General features: G+C 46.5%; 1 protein-coding gene across 11 annotated transcripts in view; it reads left to right on the top strand.

The window, feature by feature from the left end:
• The first annotated feature begins 2,554 nt into the window (after nt 1-2,554).
• The window catches only part of Mark2 (microtubule affinity regulating kinase 2), a 69,272-nt gene continuing 53,468 nt past the window's right edge, over nt 2,555-18,358 (top strand). For 6 of the 11 annotated variants that reach the window (XM_052713973.1, XM_052713975.1, XM_052713978.1 and 3 more), the window contains exon 1: nt 2,560-2,968. In XM_052713973.1, coding sequence (XP_052569933.1) covers nt 2,915-2,968 — 54 coding nt within the window. In that variant the 5' untranslated portion in view covers nt 2,560-2,914. Of the gene's footprint in view, nt 2,969-15,613; nt 15,679-18,358 lie in introns of all 11 variants that reach the window. The other 5 variants (XM_052713972.1, XM_052713974.1, XM_052713969.1 and 2 more) reach the window with 4 other exon arrangements.

Consider the following 18,358-nt stretch of genomic DNA (forward strand, 5'->3'; position numbering starts at 1 on the left):
GAAAGAGCAGCAAGTGCTTTTAACTGAGAGCCACCTAGCCAGCAACTTGTTTTGGTGTTTTTTTTTTTGTTTTCTCAAGACAGGGTTTCTCTGTGTAACCCTGGCTGTCCTGGAACTCACTCTGTAGACCAGACTGGCCTCAAACTCAGAGACCCTCATGCCTCTGCCTCTGGAGTGCTGGGATTAAAGGCGTGCGCCACCATCACCTGGCTTGTTTTGTTTTTGAGACAGTTTACTGTGTAGCCCTGCCTGTCCCGGAACGCGTTGTGCAAACCAGGCTGGCCTCGAACCATCTATTCTGCCTTTGTTTTTTAGTGTCAGGATTACAGGGCAGACCACCATATTCAGCTTGAGGAATCCTTTTGTTTTGGTTGTCTGTCTTTTCTTTTTGATGCTAGGGAATGACCCCAGGGCCTCCTGCATGCTATGGGTATTAAATAGCACTCTCCCACTATCCTACAACCTCAGGAATCCTCATTTTCATGAACACCTATTCTTTTTTTTTTTTTTTTTTTTTTTTTTTTGGTTTTTTCGAGACAGGGTTTCTCTGTGTAGCTTTGCGCCTTTTCCTGGGACTCACTTGGTAGCCCAGGCTGGCCTCGAACTCACAGAGATCCGCCTGCCTCTGCCTCCCGAGTGCTGGGATTAAAGGCGTGCGCCACCACCGCCCGGCCGAACACCTATTCTTTTACCATGAGTTCCTTTGTCTTAGAAGAGAGATTTGAAATAATTAAAATGAAGTGGTCTCTCCTGACTTGCCTTGTAGAATATATGAAAAGGTATCAGGGGTGATAGTATACACCTGTAATCAAAGTACTTAGAGGATGGAGACAGGAGGCTTAGGAGTTCAAAGCACCCTTGGTTGCATATCAAAGCCAGCCTGGGCTACATGATACCCTGTTTAAAAAAACAAAAACAACAACAAAACATGGTTGGGCATGGTGGTATACACCTTTAATCCCAGCACTTGGGAAGCAGAAGCAGATAGAAGATAGATCTCTATGAGTTCTTGGCCAGCCTGGTCTACTTAGTGAAACCATGTCACAAAATCAAAACCAACAGTAAAAATAAATGTTATGTGATTTAAAAAATATTTGTATGTTTATATGTGTGCCTTTATGTGTTTATATGCACCACTTGCATGCAGGTGCTGGTAGAGGCCAGAGGGCATCAGATCCTCTGGAACTGGAGTTACAGGAGGGTTCTGAGACCTGATCCAGGTCCTGTGGGAAAAAAGTAAGTGCTCTTAATTGATGAACCATGTCTCCAGCCTGTTATGTTTTCTTTTTCTTCCTTCCTTCCTTCCTTTTTTTCAATTTTTAAAAACCTCTTGTGTGTATGGGTATATGTAGGTCTGTGCAATTGTATGTCCAGTGGAGGCCAGAAGGTATCATACCACTGGAACTGGAGGTATGAACAGTTGTTAGCCACCATATGGATGCTGGGAACATGAATATCAGTCCTCTGGAAGAGCAACCAGTGCTCCCTCTTGACTTCTGAACCATCTCTCCAACTCATACATATCTATCTTAATTACATTTTATTTAGTTTATTAGGGTATCCTGCCCATGGAAGCCAGAGGACAATGTTTTAGACTTGGTTCTCTCACTATGTGGGTCCCCATGATCAAACTCAGGTCCATTAAGCCATTTTGCCGGCCTCTGTTATGTGATCCCACACCCCAAGATCACACAAGCATTTTCTCAGGACAGAGCTGTATCCTAAAGGTGCATGTTTGTGTGCCTGTCCACTGTCAAGTTTCATGGACCCTGACCTGGTGCCTCCCAGGCCTTTTGGAGCAATAAGGGGAATGAATTTGAGGATGTCGAATGTATATCTAGAAGCCAAGACAGTTGAAAGACAGCAGGTGTACAAAGCAGGAGACAGGTAATAGGGTGACAATACATTTGGCAGTTGACATGTTGATAGAAAGGAATGATAAGGTGGATTTTATGAGCTAAGAGACAAACATGCAGATGGGAAGTTGCATTAGGATCAAAAGACACCAATCACAGGAACAGCTAATAGTAGTATTTTCTAAGAAGTCAATCACAGGTACAGGTGACCCACACCTGTTCAAGGTTTGAAAATAAACGAAAACTGACGGAAAGAAACGAAGAGATAGACTGTTAACCTCGGTAGGTCTCGGGTGTTGCCGGAAATGGCTGACTACCGCCCGGGCTGAGCAACGGAACGGGGGCGTGGCCGGTTTAGCACACGCGGAGACTCTTCGGGTGTTTCCGGAAACTACCGAAAGCCAGCTCCAAGTGGGCGGAGAAAGGCCGGTAGGCGTGGCTGTTGGTTGGCTCTGGAGGTGAGGAGAGTCTCTTCGTGGATTTCCGTAAACAGAGCCGAAGCTTGGTCTTCGGAATCGAGGAGGTGCGCGCGTCCCCGGGGATTACCTTCTTCGGTAGTTTCCGGAATTCACCCATAGTCTGGGCCGAGAGAAGGCTCGTCCCCCTCCCGTTCCTAGTTGTTTCGGATGTTTCCGGCTCTTGCCGGCGGAAAGAGCCGAGGGCTGGCGGTGGTGGCGGCCATGTTGGGAGCAGCAGGTCCGGCGGCGGCTGCCTGTGTGCCGGACGCGGAGCAGTGCGGCTGAGGGCAGGGGAGGAGCGAGGCAGGCGGCCGGCTGCGGCGGCAGAGAGTAGGCGGAGCGGCGCAGCCGGGCCGAAAGGCGGCACAGCCCAGCCGGGGGTCGGGGGGGTGCGGTCCGGAGCCGCTCGGAGCCGGCGAGGCCTAGCCCGAGCGGCGCATCCCCGGGCTGGCGTGAGCGATCGCCCGGCCTCCCCGCACCCCCGGCCGGGGCCCATGCAGCGGGTGCTCCTGCTGTGAGAAGCCCCGCCCGGCCGGGCTTCAAGCCTTCCCTTTCCTCCCTTCCTCCAAGCTCGGTTCCCTCCCCTGAGATACCGGCGCCATGTCCAGCGCTCGGACCCCCCTACCCACGCTGAACGAAAGGGACACGGAGCAGGTAAGGAGCCCTTAGGGCTCCCCCAATTCTGTGACTGGGCCCCTGCACCTTGCGGAGCCTCCTCCCTCTGCTCTCCTCGTGCTCCTACTGCCTTCTGCAAGCCTAGGCTGTCCTGTCATCTGGCCCCGGGCTCTAGCCCCGCACATCCCTCTTCCGAGTCCTGACCTGGGACCCCACCTTGTCCTGACTGAGCTGCACACTTGTGCCTCTGCCAAACGCCCCTTGTCTCTCACCGCCCTCCTGCGTTCTTCCGTGCTATCTCCCCAGCTTCCCCTTCTCTTCCCTTTTCTCTCAGGGGCCTTTCTGGTCTTCCTCCACCCACGCTTAAAGCAGCCACCTTCCTGCTCCTCGAATAACACCCCACGATTTGTGGCGGATTGTTGCCCACCTCTTCCTGCATCACTCTAGCCTTGCATCCCCTCTGCCCGCACCGGCTCTCCCAGTCCAAGGTTTTCTCCCTCAAGGGTCCTTGCCCCGGAGTGTGTGCTCGGTCCCTATCTCCTTTCACTTTTCCAGCTTTTTCTATCCTCCTTTCCTGTTCCAAATTGGGCTCTCCCTGTTGCTTGCAACCCACCAGCTCCACCCTCGTCACCTTTCCAAATCGTTCGCCTACTCTTTGCTCATCACTTTCCCTTCTTTTCGGCAGGAGCTCCCTGGCTCCTGGCACTGGCGTGTGTCGCTTCCGTGTTTCCCATACAGCTGTCATGCGCATAGTTTTCCCACAGGTTGCCTTTGGGGTTCCAGCCACCGCTCCCTTCAGAGTCTTTGGATCGGTCCTGTTTCTTCCCCCTGGGGTTTGACATTTAAGTTCCTGGGCCTGCTGTCCGAATGGTCTCGCAGATTATCCTTGGGCTCTCCCTCCGTCATGGGAAAGACAGTGTTTCAGCCTGGCTGTATTAACATAACCTGTTGCTCAGTCTTTCGCGCACTGCATCAGCGGCATCAGTCCCTGCGTTACTGCCTACTTACACTGCAATACAAATTAGGATACTGATTCTCTCTCCACGCCGGTGCCCGTCACTTCTCATAGTATCATAGTATCTTCCTCCTTCTTTGCTACTTCCTGTTGCTCAACCTCCCCCCATCTTTCTTTCTGTATACCTCTTAATTAGTGCTGTTTTTCATGTCCACATGGGCCTCCTGCCCTCTTCATGTTTATTTGCACCTCTTAGGCTCTGTTATTCCCTCCCTATTGGCTAGTCCTTGCCGTTCCCAGGGTGCATGCTAGCTGCTTATGCTGCAGGTCAGCCGCTGGCCCTATACTTTCCCTTTCATCCTGTCAATCACTGCTATTTGTCACCCAAGTCTTTGCCTTTTCTGTGTTATCCTTTCCCCTCTGAGCTGAGGCATCCACTTTCCACTGCTCCCCTTTGTTACACTGTCTCTTGTGTCCTTTGCTGCCTGCTTTTTGGACAGTCTCTTGCCTGTCATACATTTCTGAGTGAATTTTAGTAAACACAGACTTGTGTTGAAAAAGGAGCATACTTTGCCTCCAGCACCTTTTGTGTTTGTTTCCCTCTTGTTCCCTGTTTGTTTTTTGTAGCCAGGTAGGATAGAGCTGCTGCTGTATTTGCTTAGCATTAACTTCCTTCTTTGAAAAGCCTTCTTTATCTCCTAACTGTACTTTTCTGCCTTGTTACCCTCTTGCTGTCTGTTACCTGGGCACTTAGGAACTAAAGAGGCATCAGGACAGAGTTTTCTGCTATCATGGTAGATCCGTACTACCCTATGGACTGTTTGTTTGCTTTTGGGGCAAAGCAGGGCTTGAGAGGGAGGGGTGGCTGATTTATTTCATCACTGGGCTTGGCAGCTGGTCCTGCCTGGGACAGAGGTCTTTGGAAATTGAGGAGCTTGCCAGTTGCATCTCTCCTGGGGAACACTTTCTCTAAGCTCTTGTGAGGTTGCTCTGTACATCCCCTTTCCTCTTACCTTTATTTTAGTAGGTAGACCTTGCCTAACTGGAGAACTTTCCCAGATGGTTGCTTATGAGCAAGGAGGAGGAGGCCAAGTGACTGACTGGCATCTTCAGGCATTTGGGGAGTGGTTGGCCTGCCTGTTCTTCAGAGAGCCAGAGAGGCTCTGGGGGCATTGTGTTGAGCAGAGAGTGGCCTCAGTGTGGTTTCTTTGTGCTGTTTATTAAATATAAATGCATTATTGGTCCACTTGCTCTTTTTCTTGTTCCGTGTACTAGAATGTGTTTCACATACTGCTGGATCATAGAGTTTGGATTTGGTGCACGTGCACTGATTGCAGGAGAGTGACATCAGTGACCAGCTAACCTGTGAGCTGCTCTGTGATAACTTAGGCCAGAGCAGAGGCTGCATTGTCATCCTGTTCAGCTTTGCCTCGATTCTTCACGAACTTAGCTGCATTGAGCCAGTTCCTGGTTCTCCGCTCGGTGTCAGCTTTATATTCTTCCTCCTCTGCGTGGAAACGTGGACTTGAAAAAGCTAAATGCACACCTGTTACAGGTGCCTAGCTGTTTCTTTTTGTTTCTAGTGATGCTGGGGATTGGATCAGGGCTGTGCTCCTGATTGACAAATGCTCTATACTGAGTGGCACCCCCAGCCCAACCCTGTATTCTTTAGAAAAAGAAAAAAGACAAGAGACAGCTCCTCAGGCATCCAACTTGTGTAGAGTAGACCCTGCTACCAGGTGAAACTGAGCACCCTCCCTCAATCCTATTGCAAATGGTAAAACCAGTGTGGAAGCTCAACCATTGTAGTAGCCGCAGTGTTAGGAAATAGAAGGCAAGGAATTGGTTGGTCTGGTCCCTCTCCACTGTCACCTTGTTTAGATTTAAATTATTTAAACTGGTTTTACCAGAGAACAGGTAAACAAACTCCAGCTGACGGTTCCAGTATCTTCTTGTGCCTTTTCTCCCCCTTTCTTTAAAACTGTGACTGATAAGCTGTTTCTAGGAGCTCTTTGATCACATCTGAAACACACACAGAACATGCTGAAGCATAAAAATAAACCTTATGTTGCAGGAGATCGCCTGTTTGCTGTCAACCCTGTTTCTAACAGTGGAAGTAGGAGATAAAAGACAGCCAAGCTCTATCTTGAAGATAATTTTGGTGACACCTGATTTTAGATGTGCATTTTCCATCATAGTGGCTTCCTTTTGCAGGATTGTGACCTGGGGCTAGTAGTTTTGGGGTTTCTTAAGTCTGAGCTGAGCTTTCTGTGAGCTGCTTTTCCAAATGGCTCTGCTGCCTGGAGGCTTGGCAGCCTTGAAAGCAATCAGCAAGATGACTGTTTGTCTTCCAGCCAGCAGCAGCCTTAATAGTCAAGTGTGGAGAAGGGTACAACTTCCAGAGTCCACCTGCCCATGCTAGAGCTTTCCCTAATCCCTGGGGGGGGGGGGGGGGGGGGGGACACATGGCTTCAGACCCTGGAAACAAAGGGTACCTGATAGAAAACAGGAGCCTTTTGCTACCCATCAGTCAGATGATAGTGCTGCCCCAACCCTTCTAGAGAGTGGGTGGCAGAATATATTCTCAAGGAAGAGGAGTTTGGGAGACTGATGAGGAAGGCAAATCTAAGTTACAGAATCCTTTAAAATCATACTGCTGAAGGCTGGTGAAGTGGCTTAGTGGGTAAGGGCACTTGCCACCAAGCCTGATGGCCTGAGTTGGATCCCTGAGATTCATATACTTGGAAGAAGTGAACACACTCTGGCAAGATGACCTCTGACTTCCATACACACATGCTTGTTTTCTCTCTCTCTCTCTCTCTCTCTCTCTCTCTCTCTCTCACTCACTCTAAATAAATATAATAATAATAATAATAATAATAATAATAATAATAATAATAATAATTTATAAAGTGACAACAAAAGAGCCTCTTACCCAGCCAGTTGTGGGGGCATGGAACCCCAGGTACTCTGGAGGCTGAGGCAGGAGAGTCACAAGTTCAAGATCTGTCTGAGTTACAGGATAAATTCAAGGTTAGCAACTTAGTGAGACCCTGTCTCTCAAAATCCAAAGTAAAAAAGACTGGAGGTGTAGTTTAGTGGTATAGCATTTGCCCAGCGTCTACAAGGCTGGAGGTTCAATCTCCATTGAGGTGGGTGTGAGGATGGTTTGGGGGTAACAAGTCGTTCCATATACACGTTGTGAGATTCCAACTTCCTTTTTGGCTAACACTGGACCAAAGACTTCATTTTTGAGGATGTGGGATTTTGTGATTTGACTCTTGATGGTGGGGCTTCTTGATGGGGCTTCTGTCTTGTAGGTGAGGATGCTGCTGGGCCTTAGGGATGGAGACAGTGACATTATATCCTTTGACTTGAAAAGTAACTCTCTAGTGAATTACAATAATGCTTCTCCATTCTGTGGATTTGGGGAGCTAGCTAAACAGATGGTACAAGTAAGTGGTTCGTAGTTGGTCTGCTTCAGATTGAAATCAAGTTTCCATAGGGATAGCTGCGTCTTTCAGACTGTGACCACAGCCTGGGCTGGGAATCTCGAGCATACATATCTTAGGCAGAGTTGCTATCCGTGAGGTAGAAAGAGGTGGATGGATGATCTTGTTTACCTGAGAGGTTTGCATGATGAGATTTCTCAGGGGTCAGCATTTTTCTGGCTAGACTGTTTTTGGACAGAACAGCATGATTCTCAGTGGGCATTTGACTAGGACTAACCTAGGCCTTCACGAACTGGTTCTCATGGAGCACTTAGCCACCTAGCTGGCATTTCTCCACCCCCAGGAGCTTCCATGGTATTCCTACATATGTATTATGTTGGCTTGAATGAATATTTTATGGTTATAGTGCAGTCAGGCCTCAGACTTTGTGGCACATTACTGACAAGTGGGATGGGGGTTGGGCGCCACCTTTGGCCCCATGATAGTGTCTGTGCTAAATGGACTCCCCTGGCAGCACTTTGAAGCCCATTAATGGAGTGGGATGTAGTAACTTCAGCAGATGGAAAGGGCCAGAAGGCTGGTCATCTTCTTTCTCTTAGGCTGCCTGATAAGGATTGCTGCTGCTGTACCCAAGCCCAGATTTAGTCGCTTCCCTATGCTTGGTTAAGTTGTGGGCCCAGCTGCCTGACCTCTGTTCTGAGGGGTGTATGTGAAGGCTTTGGTTTGTTCTCTTCTGGCTATGCTGCTGCTGCCAGGTTTGATGCTTTCTTATCAAAGCAAAAACTCAGAGTAATATTGGAAAGGGTGGTGTTTCAACCTGGCCCTTCCTTGGAATCTCAGCAAGACGACAAACAGGATAGGTGACCAAGTTTCCTTCTCTTCATGGGAGGGAGATTCCAGTATTTGTACGTTTTGCACTTGAAGCTTGGGTTCTCTCTAGGCTTTCTACAAGCCTTCATCAAACATGATTGTGAGTCATTGAAATGTTAGCTGTGTGCTTTCCTCTTCTGTTTCAGCACGAGGAAGAATAAGCCTTTACAAACCTCCTGGGGGAGGAACTCAGCCTTTCCCGTGCTGGCACTGGAGGCTTCAGGCTATCCCTGCTTAACCCAGCACAGTGGCACTGTGGGACCACAGCCTCTTGGGATACCCTTGAATACCACTGAACAGCCTTCTTTTGTCGTTTTAATTAAAAAGTTACTATTATAGCCAGGCATGGTGGCTCACACCTTCAAATCCAGCAGAGGCAGGTGGATCTCTGAGAGTTTAAGGTCAGCCTGGTCTACATAGCACGTTCTAGAACTATGTAGAGAGACTCTCTCAAGCAAACAAAAACAAAAATTATTAGTATTTAATGGAGTCTTTTTTCTGATGGGGACTTACTTTTTTTTTTTTAATTGTATGTGTATATGTATCTGTCTGCATATTTGTCTGTGTACCACCTGCATGTCTGGTGCCTAAAGAGGTCAGAAGAAGACATTGGGTCCTTTGTGGGACTGAAGTTAGAGGTGGTTATAAGCCACCATGTGGGTGCTGGGAATGGATCCTTCATCCTCTGGAAGGGCAGCAAATGCTCCTAACCTCTGAGCCATCTCTTCAGTATCTCCCCCACCAACCCCTTTTTTTCATTTTTATTTTTTGAAACAGGTTCTCACTATATATCTCTGGCTGGTGGCCTGGAACTCAGAGAGCTCCACCTGCCTCTGCCTCCTGAGCGCTGGGATTAAAGGCGTGTGCCACCACAACCTGGCCCCACACTCTATTATTTTATTTTATTTTTATTTTTATTTTTTTTTGGTTTTTCGAGACAGGGTTTCTCTGTGTAGCTTTGCGCCTTTCCTGGAACTCGCTTTGGAGACCAGGCTGGCCTCGAACTCACAGAGATCCGCCTGGCTCTGCCTCCCAAGTGCTGGGATTAAAGGCGTGCGCCACCACCGCCCGGCTACTCTATTATTTTTAAATGTTATGTGTATGTATGTATCTCTCTGTGGGGTTGTGTGCAGGTGCTGTAGGAGGCTGGAGGCATCAGATACTTAGACTGGAGTTGCAGGCAGATTTTTTGGTTTTGTTTGTTTTTTATTTTCAAGACAGGATTTCCCTGTGTAGCTCTAGCTATCCTGGAACTCACTCTGTAGACCAGGCTGGCCTTGAACTCAGAGATCCATCTGCCTCTGATTCCAGAGTGCTGTGGTTAAAGGCATGTGCCACCACTGTGTAGCTACAGGCAGTTGTGATGAGAGTCAACCCAGGTCCTCTGGAAGAGCAGTATGTGCTCTGAGCTATCTTTCCAGCTCCCTGCCATTGCTTTTAGACTGGGACGGAACCACCAGTTTTGAAACAATACCAAAAGAATCTGGCCTTGGTTTCCAGTTATCTCTTAGAAAGAGGAGGCTTCCCTGTTGCTTGCCCTACTCAGTGCCCTAGCTCCTCCTTTTGGGGTGCACATGGACTGGATGCCTTCATCTGCATGTCTGTTTGTCTGACATGCTGATAGTTCATTGGTGTCTGTAGGTTCTTTCCACAGGTGTCTTGTCTTTGGGTTTGTACTCACGTTTACTTTTAGATACCACTTAACATTTCTCATCTGCAGGGTAAAACCAGCAGAAAAGGTTTCCTCTAGTGTACAGTCGTTAAATTGAGGCTTGTGAATCCAAGTATAAGGCATGGGTGGTAGGAGAGAGGTGGAGATGGATGCTCATACTGCCTTGAGGGTTCTTGAGAGCAGGCAGTTGAGGTAGACATGGAGAAAGAAAGGAAAGAGGTATATTTAGTGACTGCTCCTAGCCACCCTTTGGCCTTTTCTTTTCAATGTGAGGTGGGTGGAGCAGGCGCTGGGTTGCTCTGTAGAACCAGTCAAGCTGGTTTTGCGCAGAGCCAGCCTATTTTCCCTTGTCCTCTCTGGGAAGTTGGCAACACAGAGGTCTGCCTCCAGTAGACTGACTGATCGAGCTGCTGAGTGAGTTTGGACAACCTCTGTAAACAACCTCCTGCCCAAACGAGCCTGGGAATTGGATCTCCTCCTCTGGAAGGGGGCTTTTTCTCAACCTATGCTGATCCTCAAAGCGACTGGTCTGTTTTATGTACTTTCCCTGGAAGCTCTAAGGTACAACTTGTTTTCTTGGGCCCCTTCCCACTCATTTGCCAGAAAGTCAGACTGGTCAGAAGGAAGAGTTTGGAGTGTGTGGTTGGATCTTCTTTTGGGGTGTGGAAGGGAATTGGAATCCAGAACCCTGGCCCTGGGATGTGGACACTAAACTCAGTGACCTCAGACTCTTGGAGTGTGAGCCATGGGACTGCCCCACACTGCTGGAGGATTAGAGGGCACAGCTCTTGGTCTTTGGCACTTAGCCATTGCCCTCCCCTCTTCAGTTATCTGGATGTCATAGGGAGTCTTTCTCAGGGAGTAGACTCGGTAACCAGTGCTGGGAGGGGGAGCAGGACTGCTCGCCCAGTCTCCTCAAAAGCAAAAAATCTGAGGTATGGAAGTTTGGTAATTTGGTTGAATCTGCTTGTTGTTCTGAGAACTGTTTGCCCAGAGTCCTTCTGTTATTGATACCCCAGCTGCAGGGTGAGCGCCTCTCCTCCCACCTTTCACACCTTCCCTTAGTGCCATGTCTTCCACCTCTCCATTTGTGTCACTGAATGCAGTGCTGGGGTCAGTCGTGGGCTGTTGCTTGTTACTGAGCTCTCTTACTTTCTCTCTTCCTCTCTCTCCTCCTTCCTCTCCCTCTCCTTTTCCTTGCTAGGGATTGAACCCAGGGCCTCCTGTATATTAGGCAAGCACTCTGACCTACATTCCAGCCCTCCACAGGAGTTCAAAATGACTGATTCTCTAGTCACAGGAAATATGCTCCTTTGGCCTGCTTGATGTAGCATAGCATTGAGGTGAGCTTCTAACAGAGTTAAGACAAGATCCTAGTATATTTTCAGATTCCATAAATGGTTCTGCTGTAATTCTGAGCAGGTTTTGTAGCTAAAGGTGCACTCCTATGATGCAGCTCTCGGGAGGCTAAGGCGATAGGATCGCAGGTCAAAGGCCAGCCTGGGCTATACAGCAAAATCCTGTCGCTAAAAACCAAACAACAGCTATCTTGTAGGTGTTTTTGTAAGCTATGGGTACACATAAAGTGAGTAGAGGGTGTGTGGGACACTCCATCAGTGTCACTGCTGTTCTGGTCGAACAGCTCAGGACATCCTTATAGCTTAGGTGGCAGAAGGACACATGCTGGAATCTAGTCTGTGCCATTGGCTGAAGAGATCTTGTTCTTCCCAGTGTTTCCAGTCATGGACGTCCCACAGGTGTGTTTTCTACCAATTTTAACTTTTTCTTTTAATTAGCTGTCTGGTGTCGCATGGTGGCACACGCCTTTAATCCCAGCACTTGGGAAGCAGAGGCAGGTGGATCTCTGAGAGTTCAAAGCCAGCCTGGTCTACAGAGTGAGTTCCAAGAGAGTCAGGGCTACACAGAGAAACCTTGTCGCAAAAAAACAAAAAGACCAAAAAATTAGTTAGCTGTCTGAAAGAAATAGAGTGCTGTTGGATAGCTTCATGAACTGTGTATGTGTGTGTGTGTGTGTGTGTGTGTGTGTGTGTGTACACGTCTACTCAGAGAGGCCAGAAGATGATGTCTAATCTGGAACTGGAGTTACAAGTGATTGTGAGCCACCTGATGTGGGTGCTAGGAACTGAATTCAGGTCCTCTGAAAGAGCAGCTAGTACTTATTTAGATTGATTAATTAGTTAATTCGTTAATTAATTTTAACCAGTGTCTCACTATGTTGCCCCTGGCTGGTCTTGAACTTAGAGATCTGTCTGCTTCTGCCTCCCTAGTGCTGGGATCAAAGTCATGTACCACCATGCCTGTCCCACTTGGTGTAATTTTGAGCCCACTTTAAAAGAAAAAAGAGGCCTAGCCATAGTGGCATGTGCTGATAATCTCTATATCTGGGGAGGCTGAGGGATTTCTATGAGTTTGAGCTCAGCTTGGTCTAAGTGGGCACTTTTATTTAAAAAGATGGGGGTCTGTCTCTACAGAGAGGTTCAGACTGGCCTTGAACATGTGATCCTCCAGTGTCAACTTTTCAAGTGCTGGGATTTTATGTATGATTTCCCCCATGCCCTGCAGCTCTTTCAGCTCTTTCTTCCTCTTCTCCCCTTCAGTTTTTTGAGACAGGGTTTCTCTGTGTAACAGCCCTGCCTGTCCTGGAACTCGCTCTGTAGACCAGGTTGGCCTCAACTCACCTGCCTCTGCTTCCCAAGTGCTGGAATTGAAGGTGTGTGACACTACTGTCTGGATCCTTTTTTTTTTTTTTTTAAGCTTCAATAGTAGGCAATTTTGATAAAAGGAAAACAACACTATCAACTGCCTGTCCATATTTCTGTGCCATGATTGGTGGTGGTGGTGGTGAATGTGCAGGCTAATGCATTAATGACTGGAAGGCTACCCCAAAGTTACCAGACCGTAGATTTTTTAAGAATTAGGATCCCAGTGTTAAAGGAGTAGTGTGTCCTGTGGTCGTTCCCTTCCCAAGGTCTAACCCTGCATGCAGGGCTTTCCTTCACCACTGTCCCTTTCTCTGTTCCCTGTTGACTCTGGTTACTAGAGAAAGCTCTCCGTTTCTCTTACAGACCACATGGAATTCGGCAGGTAGTTGAGGGTTTCATTTTCCTTAGCAGAGCAGCCTTCAAGTGGAGATTCTTGTTACCTCTTCTTTCAAATGCATGAAGGGGCACAGCCTCTCTCAGCTGTACCTGTGAGTTTGTGGACTCTCAATCTTAGGCTGAGATTGTGGTCTACGTTGGTTCCTTGTTTATCTTCGTTTCTTGGTGTCTCTGGAGCCTGAATACATGTACAGAATAGCGAGTTGCTGGGATTTTTACATTGAAGCCATGGCCAGGAAGGAAGGTAACAGCATCAATCACTTCAGAGATCATTGGGCAGTTCTTTTGTCTCTATATTTCCTCTTCATACCTCTACCAACTTGTCACATTTCTTATTTATTTATTTAACTGTTTGGTGTGTTTGAACTCTCTCCTTTATCTTGTCCATCCGTGTTCCTGTCATTTCAGGTTTTTGTCTCCTTATCCCACTCTTTTTTTCTTTTTTTGGTTTTCCGAGACAGGGTTTCTCTGTGTAGTTTTGGTGCCTGTCCACTGCATCTCACTCTGTAGACCAGGCTGGCCTCGAACTCAGAGATCCACCTGGCTCTGTCTCCCGAGTGCTGGGATTAAAGGCGTGTGCCACCACCGCCCGGTTCCCACTCTTCTTTACCTGTTTACCTCTCTGAAGAAAGGCTTTTTTTTTTTTTTTTTTTTCTTTTAGGCTACAGGTCTTACTATGTACTCCAAGCTGTCCTTAAACTCAAGATCATCTGGCCTAAGCCACTTTGATAGGATTATAGATATGGACCATCTCTCTTGGAGGAGTGAGTGCTGTTTGTGTGTATGTGTGACTATATATGTGTGTGTAATTTTACTTTATGTGTTTGGGTATTTGCCTGCATTTATGACCAAACTACATGTGTGCCTGGTCTCCTTAGAGGCCAGAAGACAGAAGAGGCTTTGGAACCCCTGGGACTAGTTACAGATGTTTCTGAGGTGCTGGGAATTGAACCTGAGTCCTTTGGAAGAGCAATCAGTGCTCTTAACCACTGATCCATCTCTCCAACCCTAAAGTTAATGTGTGTATGTGTGCATACAAGCCACAGTGTTTATAGAGGTCAGAGGATAACTTTGAGGAGTCAGTTCTTTCCTTTCACCATGGTTTTGGGGATCAAACTCAGGTTGTCAGTTTTGGTGGCAAATACCTCTCCATTGAGCCATCCCACTAGCCCAGCAAAGAGGCTTTGCTAGTCATAGAATCCTGTCCTCTGTCTATTGCTTTGATTTCTGTACAGTTAAAGAATTGCTGATTTACTGTTCTCAGTATGAGGATTGTACCCAAGGCCTTGAGCATTTGGAACACACGCTAGCAGTGAGCCTCATGCCCAGCCCTGGATTTGCTGTTCTAAGAAACAAGTCCTTGCTGGGCATCAGAGCACACACCTATAATACCAACACTTCAGAGGCTGAGGCAGGGAGATTGCGGGCTACATAGCAAGAACCTGTCTCAAAAAAAAAAAAAAAAAAAGAAGAAGAAGAAGGAAGGAAGAAAACCAGGCATTGGGAGGTTCATGCAGAGGACTGGGATTTTAAGACCAGTTTGGGACTAAATGAAGAGACCCTATTTCACAAAAAGAAAATAGTAATGAAAAATAAATAAAATGAAAAAGGAAAAACAAGTTCTTTTGCATGCCTTTGGAGCTCTCTTGCTTAGTAAAATTAGGCCTGTGGACCTGACAATGTTAGGGACTGCATCTTGGTTTCCTTGGTGACAGAGTCCTAAGCCAGTTCTGAGCGTTTCCCTCTGACTTATCAGGAATGCTGTGTTTAGATAGACCCTGTTCTTGTTTTTAATTTTGTTAATCTTGGATAATGCAGTGTTGAGTTTGGTTTTCATTGTAGTTTGGAAGTCCTGGGTATTACCTAGATCTCTTCAGATCAAAATTACTTTTATTGTTACATGAGCACAGTACTTGCACCCTCACCGCCACCTCCCCACCCCCATGTAGTTCTGGCTGTCCTGGAACTCACTCTGTAGACTAGACTGGCCTTAAACTCAACAAAGATCCGCCTGCCTCTGCCTTTGGAGTGCTGGGATTAAAGGTGTGGGCCACTCCCCCATCCCCGTTGGCATTTTATTATTATTATTTTTTCTTTTTTTTTTTTTTTTTTTGGTTTTTCGAGACAGGGTTTCTCTGTGTAGCTTTGCGCCTTTCCTGGAACTCGCTTTGGAGACCAGGCTGGCCTCGAACTCACAGAGATCCTCCTGGCTCTGCCTCCCGAGTGCTGGGATTAAAGGCGTGCGCCACCACCGCCCGGCTTATTTTTTCTTTTAATGTGTAGAGTTTGTGTATGCAGATGTGTGTGTGGTGTGTGCCCATGAACAAGGGCAGAGACCAATGAACACTGGATATTTTGCTCTCACTTGCTCCCTTACTTCTTTGAGACAGGGTCTCTCCCTTGAAGCCCTAAAGCCTGGTGTTTTGGCTAGGTTGACTGGGATCTGCATGTCTCTGTAACCTGGAATAGTACAGTTCTAAACATAGGTAGCCATGTCTGGTTTTTACATGGGTGCCAGGGATCTGAACTCAGATCCTCAGGCTTATATGGCAGGTGGTCTTACCCACTGAGCTCTGTCCCCAGCCCCTGAATTCTTCATTCTCATCTCCTCACTAGTGTGCAGTGGTGTCTTCCGAGGGCTGAATGATGCAGGATGACCCGGCACTGATGGTTCATGAGAGGTAAAATCCTGTATTCTTGTGTTTTCAAGAGCTTTTAGAGTAATAGTCTCAGATATAAATATGGAGTTTTCAGTAATGAACTCAATTTGTTCTTGGACTTCGTTTGTGTCCTTACTAGCCCTGTTTGATTATACTTTTCTACCGTTTACCTTGATAGTTTTTTACCGTGATAATGATTTACCATGAACCAATAGTGAGCTATTACCTAATAAGTCATTATTTTGGAATCTCTATATTTTCTTGGCACCTGAGGAAACAACAAGAAATAAAATACAATTTATGAAACTTATTTATAAAGACATTTGGAAAAACTTCTAATTAGACATTTTAATTTCTAATTTATTTTAGCATTTCATTCTACTTTATCCTAAAGTAGAAGAAAATTTATATTTCTCCTATACTTAAGGATCAATTGTTGACTTAAAAAAATTAAATTAGGGCCAATGAGATGACTTAGTGGGCAAAAACACTTGTCATTAAGCCTGGCAACCTGAAATTGACTCCTTTCAGGACCCACATGGTGGAAGGAGAGAACCAAATCTAGAAAGTTGCCTTCTGACTACTAGTTTATGGTGTGCATTCCTCCCTCCTCCCCCCAATAAATAAAAATGTAATTAGAATACTTGCTAATTCAACCTATCCATGTAACTCTTATTTAAAGATATTGAGAGAGAAAAAAACTACCCAGGATCAGGGTACAGTAGCTGAGTTGGTAGAGTGCCTGCCTGGTGTGCACAATGCCCTGGGTTTGATTACCAGCATTCTGTAAACCAAATAGAGGTGGCTTCCACCTGTAATCTCAGCTCTTGGGAGATGGAGGGAGGAGGTCCAGAGGTTCAAAGTCATCCTTGGCTATAGAGTCAGTTTGAGGCCAACCTGAGATACATGGGGCCCTTTCTCAACATAAATAAAGAATTTCTATAAAAAAGAAATGATAATGAAAGCTGTCTTCAGCTTTGTAGGCTTTAATAGTGTATTTTATGCAATAGAATATTTTAGTATAGTATTACGGTGCCAGTTAAGCTACAGTGTTGTAGCAAGATCAGTCCTTCAGAGTTTAAAATAAAAGAGGTTGAATAGTAAGTCCATATTCTGTGAGCTTTAAAAGCCAAATTCTTCAGCTTTTCAAAGAAGAGATGAAAAGTCCTGGGTGTGGTGGTACACTCCTATGAACACAGAACTTAGGAGGCAGAGGCAGACAGATCTCTTGAGTTCGAGGCCAACATACCTGGTCTATAGAGAGAGTTACTGGTCAGCCAGGGCTACACAGAGAAACCATGTCTTGAAAAACCAAAAGGTTCCTGAAACCTGGTGTGGTATAGAATAAGTGACCACCTTGCTGTGAGTGGAGAGGCCCCTCCATTACTCAGTTTTGCATAGCTGGCCCGCCTAGAATAGGTGAAAAGTCAGGCGATCTCAGGGCAGTGCTGACTTCTGTTGTTACTGGAATCTGGCAAGAGATAGCTGCATACGCAAAAGTCAGGTTAATGTCTTATTTGCAGAATTATGTATATGTGTGGGTATGTGCACATAAGTGCAGGTATCCTTGGAGGCTAGAAGCATCGGATCTCTTGGAGCTGGAGTCACGGGTGGTTGTGAGCCACCTTACTTGGGTGCTGGGAACAGAACTTACATCCTATGACTGAGCTCTCTGCTCCTTATTTGCAGAATTTTTCTTTCACCTAACGTACAAGCAGATGTACAGAGTACTCAGGGTGCTTCATAGGCACCCACCAATTGTCACAGAGTAGTTTCTCTTGTGTGGTTACTCAGCAGCAGACACAGCAGTGCTATACATTTGAAGGCTGAATAACTTTGATATTGTTTTCTTTTTTGAGACAGGTTATTAGTATGTAGCCCTGGCTGACCTGGGGCTCACTATGTAGACCAGGCTGGCCTTGAACTCAGAGAGCCACCTACCTTTGCCACCCTGGTCCTGTGAATAAAGGTATGCACCACCACGCCCAGCACATGGATGACTTTTTGAATCTCATAAGTTACCTGGAACAGCTTAATCTCCGTTCACACTGATGGTATAGACGTAGTGGCAGGGAAAACCACTGGGGTCAAGACAAGCCTCAAGGTAGTAGCACCAAACTGCCAGTGCCCAGAGTGCTCATTTCAGCCACATATTTTCAGCAGGAAGAAAAGCTATCTGCATATGAGAGTGGCCTGGATGAAGAGCTGACAACAAATGATTTTCATTAATTCTTTGACCCTTTAATCCCAGCATTCAAGAAGCAGAAGCAGGTGGATCTCTGTAAGTTCTAGGCTGGCCTGGTCTACATAGCAAGTTCCAGGACAGCTAGCTCACAACTGCGTATAGCTCCAGCTCTGGGGGATCTTACATCTCTGTTCTCCTCTGGCACCTGCATTCATATACATATACCCCTACACAGGCATACACAAATACATATAATTAAAAATAACTTAAACATTTTTAAAATGTGTCTTTTAATCGATAAATGTAAGACATTGAATAAAAATGTGTGTGCATTAGCTGGGTATGGTGGTGCATGCCTGCAATCCCAGCTTGTGGGAGGTTAAAGCAAGAGGATTGCCATGGAGGCCAGGCTAGGCTACATAGCAAGACCCTGCCTCCAAAATCATATGCATATTATAGGGTAGAGTGTATTTTAGTGCATATACATTATGTAATGATCTGCTCAGGATATTTTTG

This window comes from Peromyscus californicus, unplaced genomic scaffold (genome assembly GCF_007827085.1).
Source record: "Peromyscus californicus insignis strain IS unplaced genomic scaffold, ASM782708v3 Scaffold_4__1_contigs__length_199733344, whole genome shotgun sequence".
Classification (NCBI taxonomy): Eukaryota; Metazoa; Chordata; class Mammalia; order Rodentia; family Cricetidae; genus Peromyscus; species Peromyscus californicus.